This window comes from Electrophorus electricus, chromosome 10 (genome assembly GCF_013358815.1).
Source record: "Electrophorus electricus isolate fEleEle1 chromosome 10, fEleEle1.pri, whole genome shotgun sequence".
In the NCBI taxonomy this organism is placed as follows: Eukaryota; Metazoa; Chordata; class Actinopteri; order Gymnotiformes; family Gymnotidae; genus Electrophorus; species Electrophorus electricus.
The window spans coordinates 4086434-4097297 of NC_049544.1; the positions used below are offsets into that span (position 1 = coordinate 4086434).

General features: G+C 38.5%; 1 protein-coding gene across 1 annotated transcript; it reads left to right on the forward strand.

Moving 5' to 3' along the window:
• The first annotated feature begins 6226 nt into the window (after positions 1-6226).
• dap3 (death associated protein 3) lies at positions 6227-10831 on the forward strand. The gene is made up of 13 exons (XM_026999095.2): positions 6227-6357; positions 7547-7588; positions 7746-7868; positions 7989-8090; positions 8281-8389; positions 8562-8654; positions 8830-8960; positions 9191-9271; positions 9414-9581; positions 9721-9780; positions 9888-9977; positions 10433-10550; positions 10643-10831. Exons 1-13 carry the CDS (start codon positions 6355-6357, stop codon positions 10726-10728), a joined length of 1206 nt encoding a protein of 401 aa, XP_026854896.2. The 5' UTR covers positions 6227-6354; the 3' UTR covers positions 10729-10831.
• The last annotated feature ends 33 nt before the right edge of the window (positions 10832-10864 follow it).

A 10864-nucleotide genomic window follows, 5' to 3' on the forward strand; every position in this document is an offset into this window, starting at 1 on the left:
TAAAAGCATCAGTGGAATGGTGTGCTGCTAGTTAACTCTAACTGCTGACCACCTCTTAGCATCAGTGACCCGAAAAAAGGCAGAAAAACAAACTCGTAAAATCGGACATAACATAAAGCGGTCGCTTGCCCATGGCCCTTACAGCTATATTGTCGGAAGTATTTTTGAAACGTTGAAAGCAATGTAAAAATAGCGTTCGGTTTGCTACAACCAATCTAGTTGGCAATCGACAATAATTTTCTTTCATTCTAGTATAATTAATGCTATTAAAATATTATTTGAAAATATTTTATTTCTATTGTTGTATATTTTTAAAAGCTCCATATTTTGCTGTATCCATTTCCTAAACTGGACCTTGTCGATGCTTGAATTATTTCCAGATAACTGGATGTAACATTGTACAGATTTTCTGTAGAATTTCTGTTAGTGAATGTTAAATTCACTAACGTTGTGTCAACCAAAATAAATGCACTACCTAAGGTGACCAGAGATGGCACTCCATGCCGAGTTTGAACCAGCAAACCCTCCAAATCTTGTATCAGTTAAATATAGAGTAATGGGATGGGACAACTGGATATTTAAATAAGAACATTTTTAAAAAATTAAATGATCAAAAGTAAGAGCGAGAAAACAAAGGAAAGAAACGTGGTACACTGCACTGTACTGGTGGAGTAAAGGGTCCCTGCTGAAGTAGAGGAAACACCTGTCTGTTGATGGATTTGTTTGTTTTGTTTTTAAAGTTCAACATGAACAAAGGTGGTTGGGCCAAAAAGTTTAAATCTGCCTGCACCTTTCCTTGCCTATAGTTACAATTTGAGTCGTTTACTTAACGTTAATATGATATTGCCTCTCATTCGTCCCTCTTTATTTCACCGTACCAGGCTGAGGTGACGCAAATCTGATTTTTTGCCTTAATGTGAAACATCTGAATTTTTCAGAACTGTGTGGACACAAATCCGATCTTTTCAAATCAGACTAGAATGAATAACATCTGAATTGTGGCCTTGCGACATGAGTGGGAACGGTCAGATCCGAATTCACATGATGTTTTGCCTACACGCTTGTATTTGGGCTCTCGTTGCCAGCCAACACGAAACAGCAGAGAAGAGCAGCAGTGACAACGGTAGCTGCGAAAACGCTACATTTTCGGCTTTTTCTGAATTGATGTACAGCTGACGAACTGTATAAAATGTGATGTACGCATGAATTACTGACACGTCTATTTTGCCGGATTTAATACCATGAAGCGTCACAAACTTGATTTTGTTGTTAGTGACAGCTGACTGGTGCAAAAACCTATCCACGTGCGCATGCTTGCCGTTTCGGAGGACAGATTCATTCACACTACAGACAGATACAGGTCCCTTGCAATTACCAGTCGTTAAGATAGGCAAATTTGATCCGATCGGGGTAAAAAAAAAAAAAACGGAATTAAATAATGCAGCTTGTAATGTGAATGTACCCTCTACTTTTTTGTTTACGACAACTTTCCGCGCTAATCTTGAGAGTATGGGTCAGAATTTTGCCCATTAATTCAAAGAGTGTTATTGACATCAGACACTGATAGACTGATAGACTGTTAGATGAGAAGGCCTGACTCACAATCGATGCTCCAGTTCATCCCAGTGGTGTTCAGCTTGGTTGAGGTCTGGGCTCTGTGCCACTGGACTTCCTCCAACTCGTTAAACAATGTCGTTATGGACCTCACTTTGTACACAAGGACACAGTGATGCTGGAACAGGAAAGAGCCTTCCCCGAACTGTTGCCACAGAACTGGAAGCATACAAATGTCTAATATGCATTTGTATAATACATTATTGCCATTACCCTTCAGTGGAACTAAGGGGCTTAGCCTAAACCAAATCAGCCTCAAGCCATTATGTCTGAACTTCACTGACAGGTAGCATTCTCTTGGCTGACAGATGGTGAGACATGATTCATCAGAACACATTTCCACTTCTCCACAGTGGCAGCACACTATACAACAGTTCGGCCGACCTTAGGCTTGTGTGCAGCTGCATAGCTATGAAATCCCATTTCATTAAGATTTTGATGCATAGCTCTTATGCTGATGTTGCTTCCAGAGGCAGTTTAGAACTCTGTAGTGAGTGATGCAACAGAGGATACACAATTTTTGCTAGATTGCTGTTACAGCAGCAGCCAATAGTAAAGGCCCCAGGGGAATAATTAAATTGCCTTATCATGCAGAAGTTGATAAAAACAGAAAATAATCAAGTCTATAAAATTGCACCTGTTCTACATTTCACAATGATGTATTCTTAGAAGGTCGTTGTGTGTTGTTGACATAGGGTACAAGGTGAGGGTAAGCAGTGTCAGTCAAAACATTTTCTGTTTCTGAGCCTGGCACGTTCTCAAACTACATTAAATATTCCAGTCTTCCCTAAAGTCTTTAGGGTTTTTTTATGTTCTGGCCCAAAAAATCTCCAAAGATATTAGTAGTTTTACAAGAAATTCAAGGTTCTCATTTCTTCATTGTTTGCTTTAATTGTGGACATCCCATATCAATATGAAATCACCTTATTTCATTGTTACCTGCACTCTTTCTACTGTGTATTTTTGTTTTATATTAGTATTCACAGTATAGAGTGTTTGAATGTCCACAGCAGGTGGAGGTAAGACTTAATAATATACAATATGCAATATGAAAATATGTAATATGCAATCTCATCAAAATAGGTACAGAATACGTGATGACATTTATGGATTGATTAATTTTATTCATATGTTCATGAGCACTCTACAATCTTTCCAGCCCAAAGATCTGCCTTGAATCATCCTATCTGACCATTTAATACTAGCTCCTTTCCTTTATTTATTTCAGATTCTTTTGCCAGGGCCAAAGCTGTAATCAAGGTAAAACTGATGCCAGTTTGGATGGACTTGTTCGGCCTTGTAACTAACATACAAAACAGTTTCTGAGCCATTGCAGTACACAGTAATCCATTCTCTGAGGTGGATGTCCACATCCCTACCCATTCAACCAGCATCCCTGTTGTGCAAAAAAATCTCCTGGTAAAAGTTTACACAATATTTGCTTATGGTTTTATTAAACCTTTGGCCTTAGTTAGTATCTTAATATCCAAACCTAATATCCAATATTTGATATCGTGTGAAGGCAGCAGAGCAAGATGAGTAGACAAGCACAAGTTGGCTTTATTTAGACAACTAAGAACAGAAATTGAAGATAAGGCAGAAACCACAGGACCTGAAAACAACCACCCTGGAAGATGAATGAAGCAAAGCCAACCCAGCATTAGAGTGGCAGATAATGCAAAGCACCACAGAGAAGAACCTGGGGGTTTAAATAGGCCAGAGTGCACTAGAGACACATGCATGTGGATTAGTATTCTGGTGAAGGGGAACAGTGATGTGGAGTGGTGTGATTGGGAGGTGTGTGTGTGAAATGGAGCTTTGATTGGTGTTCGGGGGGGGGGGGGGGTTGACACTGCCTCGTGTCTGGCTGGGTGTCGGACATCAGACTACAAAGGTTTTAATTTGTTCATCACTCACACAAACATAAATTGTTCAAATATAAGGCATATATCTTTCAGAGAGATCTGTTCTAATCTACCCTGTCACATTATTAGCCTAGGTACACATGGGTATCTTATTTACAAGTAAGCAAACCAAACAAATAGAACTCACTGACTGGGGACTGGCACTACTGCAGTTTACCTCATTTTTGTAATTGTCATCCAGGTAAACACATGAGAAGGGACATTTGGCACATAAACAGTTTGTAAGAAGAAAGTTTGCATACATAATGTGGTATAAATCTTTTTCAGAAAGTTAGAAATGGAAACACTAGTGCAGTTTTTGTCATACAATGGCTCCTTACACTGAACTTCTGTGCAAAAGCTGTTAATGTTAGGTTTATCTAGGGTAGGATTTATCCAGCATTTACACTCATTACTTACCTGGACTTGGGTAAAGTCGGTTTCATCTAATCAGGTTTGTGTTCTGTAAAGGGATCAAGTGATAACAAGTTTTCTCTACAATGATAAACAAATAGGTTGGGTTTTAGTATGATTGCAATGTTAGTTTATAAAATTCTGCAAAAAGAAAGTATGTCAAGAACATTCAAATAACATACAATAGCACATCAAAACAGAAAGCATGTGTATTAAAACTGTATATGCAGACATGCTCAGTCTATTGCAGAATAGCTCAGAAACCATTCACAATCCATGTCATCACAATAAGTGATGACAAAGTTTATTTGCCCATCGACTAGGCTTATGTTAATTTACTTTCAGGAGTAGTAAATCATACAATGTCCATAGACAACTTGAACCTAAATAAAATATTAGGCTGCACACACATCCTATAGAAGTGCTATTGTGCCAAAGAACAGCTGTTCAATTCTTTCCTACATTCCAGGCTTTACACTTCATACAGTTCATTTGTGTATGCATATTACATAGTAAGTGCATTCATGAGTTGCTGCTGAAATGAGTTAATGCCAACCTTTCTTTTCAGTGATACATACAAAAGCTGCTTAAGATAGACATGAGTGAGTTATAACCTAAGTCCACGAGATGGTTTGCATCTAAAGAAATTATTATCCATTTACAGATGACAATGTTGAACCAAAGCCCCATAGGTGCCCATATATTTTGGGCTCTCTCAGCAGTTCCTAGAAACTAATATAGCAAAAGATTTTTCTGTGTTTAACAAAAATAACTAGTAACCTTTATTATTTACAATGTAAATATTTAAAAGAATATTACATGAAGTTGATGAAGCCAACTATTTCTAATATTTAATCTCCTACTAATATGCTATTTGTAGCCATTGAATAAGCCATTTTAAGCAACCACACTCACATACAGAAGTGGATAAAGTGGTATTTGGCACCCTTCCACTTTTTTGGGAACCCCACCCCCCATTTGGTTTCCACCATTTTATATTTCATATTTGTTTTCTAAGCAGTAGAACCTGGTTCTCCTTTAGATGTCTAAATTCTCCTAATGTCGGGTTTTTACCTAGATGTTCAGTGAGATTCAGGACTCATAGCAGGCCACTTCAAAATGGTCCAAGGTTTTTCTTAATCCTGCTGTAGGACCCATGACTTGCAACTGACACAGCTTTATGACACAGGGCTTTATGTTTTGTCCATAAATGCCTTGATAATCTTGTGATTATATTGTGATCTGTACAGATCCAAGATTTTCAGTGCCAGACACAAAAGCAACATCAAAACATCTAAAAGCCTCCCCCACATCTCACCACAGAAATGGTGTTCTGTTTTTTGAAAGCTTTGATTTGTTGATATGATTTACCAAAAACCTCTCACTTTGTTTTATTCGTGCAGAGTACAGTCTCTCAGAAGAACTGTGGCTTCTCAGCATGAATTTTGTCTTCTGCCCTGGAGGCAATATTGATTCAGACAGCAGTAAATGGTGTGACTTTAAACTATTTTTAACTTGAAGCTTGGATCAGCTTGGATCATGCTTTAATTTTTCCTTGGGTTGTTTTCCACCATACAAACAATTTTTCTCTTCACTCTTGGGTCGAGTTTCCTCTTGTGACCGCATGTGTATTGACTGCAGACCCGTGTTGAAAGCAGTGGTGTAATGTGATGCAATTACATTACACTGAACATGCTTGTCTACGACATTCTTTTTCTTACCCAACTTGTCCCTCTCTTGTCTATTTTGTAGTCTGGTGACACAAAAGATCATGGTTAGTACTTTTCTCCATTTAAACCGAACAAGTGCTTGTGTGACTGAAGACAGTTTTGTCTGAAGAGTATTGTCTGCTTAAAGTACCAAAACAGTGCAATTATTTCTTACTATTTAGGATATCAATAAAATTGTCCAGGCCATTTTATAATCTCTTTGTAGAATAAGCAAGAATTCAGTTTGTTTGTTTGTTTGTTTTGCTTTGTTCCACTGTCAACCAAGACATGTGAAGATCACATTAGATCTTTGATCCACTTTATAGAATAAATTTGCTTTTATTTTAATTAAATACTAATGTAACAATTCAAGACTTTTTCAATACTCCACAGTTTCCAAAATATATTCATTTATTAGGCATATTTCAATGTAAGCCATGACACCATGATACATTTCCATCCTTTATAAGAGAAAACGTGTACTGTATTTATTGAATTAGGCATGCCAGCTTTATTTTTTGTGTACTCAAACGATATGTTCCGTCCTCCCGTCGTTGACGAGTTCGTGACGTAATATCCTATGACTTAAACTTATCATGGCGGCGTACACCGTTGTACATCTGTGACAGGACGAAACCAGCAATATTTCTAGATGCGTTGAATGTTCGTGCTTATACTTTGTCTCAGTGGATATTGACTAATTATATTGGAACATGGTAAGTAGTTGTAACCACAGTCTGAATTTTGTTTTCACGCGTTAGCTTCAGTCATGCCTGTGCAGCTTTCCAGCTAGCTTGTTAGCTAGCAATGCTAACCTAGTTGACACCAGTCATCAAGGAGAGATTGCAGCCTACACACGCTGGGCAAAACCACATAGCAGGGCGTTATATATTATGAGTGTTACGTCCATCATACTGTACAAGAAAAGCGTTTAAAATAATGATCTGTCAAAATCTGTAGATGGCTGTCTAGTGCTTGTCCATGCTGGCGTAAGAAAGCGTGGTAGTTACCGTTTTTCATGCCTTTTCGTTGCAGTAAAAATTAGGTAATAAATAAAAGTAATTAGCCGAATACAGCGAATCAGTGCCTTAGCTTATATACAAGAGAGCTTGGTTGAAATTCTGTCCACTTTTTAAAATTGTGTAAATTATTAAATCCAAAAAAGGATTTTGTTGGTATTGTTGTTGTTGTTATTATTATTATTATTATTATTATTATTGTTATTACATTTGTTAGTTTTAAAACCCTTAGCAATGTAATAGTATCTTCACTCGTATAATATATGCAGATATAATTCACAGTACTGCAGATATGTAACTATTTATGCTTACACTTTTTATTTCTCAAATTGCCTTACTTGGTCTTTATTAATTGTGTTAGAAATCCTCATTATTATCAAACTAGATAGCTAATACTCTAGACACATTCATCTGATGATGGTATAAAATACTTGACCCAGCCTAACCATTGGCAAGCTAAACTGTAATCCATTCTAAAAAGAATATGGTCCCCAGTAAAGAGACTGAGAGTGTTTTGGATTGAACTATGTTGAAGTCTACATTCACACTGTTATCGTGGCGTTAAGACATTTTTCTTAATGTTCCAAAAAAGAATACCATAAAGCTTATTCTTATTGTCACGCTGGAATATTTAAAATTTTACCTGTGCAAACTTGTGGTCTTACTGCTAACACCATTTCCATGCAGCCCTCTAATGCTGCTCAAGTTAAGAGTTTAGGGAAGGTTCTACTGCACTTGTCCAGCATTCTCAAATAACACAGGTGACATCATGTGAACCTTACAATCACGATTTTTGTATTTTGATCAAAGATAGTGACTTTGTGGACAAACAAAGTCAAACATGATAGGTATTTTATCTAAATGTTGTACTGTACTTTTTATACAGAACGTGAATCTCCAAAGACTTTTCCACCGATTATGTCTAACGGTAAGTGGTCTTGCCGCCATCTATTGTACCAAAATTCATATCTTAATATGTACTTATCCATAATTGCCTCAGCTTTTTGATGTTACCAGAGAAAATAAACAACAACTAAACCCCTGTCAAGGGTTCCAATATAGTTTGATCGGATTGTCGTCCTTAGATGTCACAGACACGGCCTCTCCACTTCAGTGGCAGTGGGCAGCAGCTGGAAAAGGTTGCTGAGGCAACAGCTTCAGATGTGTCAAGTCAGCTGGCGTTCTGCAAGACTTCTGAGAGTGATCCGGTATCTACCGTAAATTAAACCTTAGTGAACTGGATGAAATGGCCCTTCAGAGTACATGTGCTCTAATCTGTCTCTGCTGAGTCATGAAAATTTGTGCACTAATTAATCTCTGCTTCATAGATGTTCCATACAGAACAGCAAGTTGGTCAATACTACACTATCCCCTCTGCACAACTCAAGAAAGCATTCCCTAATGGATTGCCCCGACGCTTCCAAATGCAGGTACCTAGCATATATCCTTTCAAAATTGTAGTAATGTTCAGAGTTTCAAAAGAAACAACATTTCATACAGAGGTCCTTCATCAGCTGTGCGAGCAGAGTGCCTGCTTCACATGAGACATGGAGAATGAACTGACTGATGGTCTTTAGTATACTTTGACAGAGCTTTGTTTGTGTTTCCCTTTTTTTCCAGATAAAGACGTTCAATGAAGCGTGTGTCATGGTGAGGCAGCCAGGGCTGGAACTCATCTCTTACCTGAAAAGGGCAGACTATGCCAAACCTGCGCTACGCTACATCCTCTGTATCCCCATCACGCGTGCCATAATCACTAAACACCATTCCTGAGCCTTTGTCCGTGCTCATGGTTTTGTGTGTCACCAGTTTGATCCATGCCCCTGTAGCCAGGAGTACCTGCTTAACCTTCGTTTTTGTTCAGTGAGAGCACGTGAGTGTTTTCCTTGACAGTAAATCAGTTGGAGAGGTCGGCTGTGGGAAGACCATGTCTCTGTGCCACACACTGCATTTCTGCTCCACTCAAGGCTGGCTAGTCCTGCATGTACCTGATGGTCAGGAGCTCGTGCAATTAGTTTGTTATATTGAGAAGCATTGAACAGGAACTCTCTGATTCAACATGTCGTTCTTTTATTTAATTAGTTGACTGTTATCTTAAATGTTTCTGCTACCTTATTTGAAACTCTTTTTCACGTTTTTGTTCTCTATCGTGCTCACTTTTGGCTGTAGCTCATTTGTGGGTCAAGAACTGTAAGGAGCTGCTGCCATCATCATCCCGCCCTACTCGCCTTGATCAACCAATCGAGGCCTCCCAGTGGCTTAAGAATTTTAAAATCACTAATGAGCATTTTCTGTCCAAGGTATGAACAGAAAAATTGAGCTTCTAGCCAAATGTTGTAATCACATATTGTAACAATTTTAGCTTGGTAAATTAGTTTTGAGTAGTTTTTAAGACTACTATACTGACTTCTGATTTGCATAACTAGTGTCTCTAATGTTGAACTGAAGTTACATCCATATATGTTGCCGTGTAAATTTAAGGAAGGACAGCTAGGGTTAATTTTCAACTCTATGTATTGCTGGCGAGCAGATAAAGACAACGCGCCGTTATATTTGGACAAAAAGAGAGAGCACAGAAGAAGGGCGGCCTTTGGGGGAGATGGTTGACCACGTGAGATGCTTTTACCTCCTGTCCTCTTCATTATCCCCTCATTGTCCCAACCGCTAAACTCAAATAGGAGACTAAATATCTGAGGCTCACCCCCCCCCCCCCCCCCCCTCTTCTCCTTATGCCTGACCTGTTCACCACTCAGGGTATGTCACGTGTAAAGAGCAGCAGCGATGTAGTGGGGGCCTTGCTGCGGGAACTGAGGCTGCAGGCAGGGGGCGCCACTGAGGACGCCTTCAGATTGGCTGTGGCTGTGGATGGAGTCAATGCGCTTTGGGGGAAGACTTCTCTGAAGAAGGAGGATAAGAGTCCTGTACTTTACCCTTCTGATCTGTGAATAGATTGTACTGTCTATTCCTTTACTAATACAACTCCTAATATCAAACGTTTCATGATTTAAAAAAAAATAATAATTTAAATACATTTTTTTTAATCCCATGTTTTTATATTAGGTATCTCCAGATGACTTAACACTTATTCATAACCTGAAAAAGATGTTGAGGAATGACTGGGTAAGCGTTTATATAACCCTTTTCTACACTCTCTTCACTGTAATTGTTTTTTTTTTTTTTATGCTGTTTTCATTATATCTTTCATCTCTAATTCTCTTCTTTCTCAGTGTGGGGGAGCCATTCTCACAACGCTCTCTCAGACAGGGTCTCTGTTCAAACCTCGCTCAGCCTATCTTCCCACGGAGCTGCTGGGAGAGGTGAGGAAACAGAAACATAAAATTTGCGAACCCTTTAGAATTATTGTCTTTCTGCATGAACAGCACCTTAAATGCAATCTCATTTCTCAGTCTGTTCAATAATAAGAAATAATGACCACTATTTAAAAACACACCATATTTTGCACTACTTTTTCTTTGTAGAACAAAATATTTAAACTTTATGAAATCCATACCATTTAATACACTGGTTGATGTTGGTCAAAGAATACTGATTTCTAATGTATCTTGCTCAGGTCATTTTAGTACCATAAAACGTGCTCCTTTCATCTGCATATAGGAATTTGATTATGAACTTCAAAATATTCTTAATTTAAAAGGTTGTGCAACTCTACTATTGTTACCAGTTATACTCTGCAAGTGCCATCTTGCCCCTGGATACTCTGTCTGAGAATGTGAAAGACAACTTGTGCAATGTTGTACATTTCTGTTTTTAGGAGGGATTTGATAACATGGATCCTTTTGTGCCGATACCTGTTTCCAACTACAGCGATAAGGAGTTTGAGAGCTGTTACCTGTACTACATGGACCGGAACTGGCTCCAGCATCCTCACAGTGAGTGAGAGGGTGTGCGCGTGCGTGTCTCAGTAAACAGGTGTTCACAACGTCTGCAAACAGACATTTAAGAAAATCTCTCTTTTGTACAGGCCGAACAGAAGAGGGAAGGAAAGAACTCCTTTTCCTCAGCAGCAGAAATCCATCTATCCTAGAAAGATTGTGTTCCTTCCTGTAATAAATCTATCTCGCTCTCGCTCTCTTTCTCGCTCTATCAGATAATACATGCAAGGAATCATGTGCAACTGATGCCTTCAATAATAAAAATCTTTTGGGATAAATGTCAGCCTCATTACTCTCACACTTCATAAATT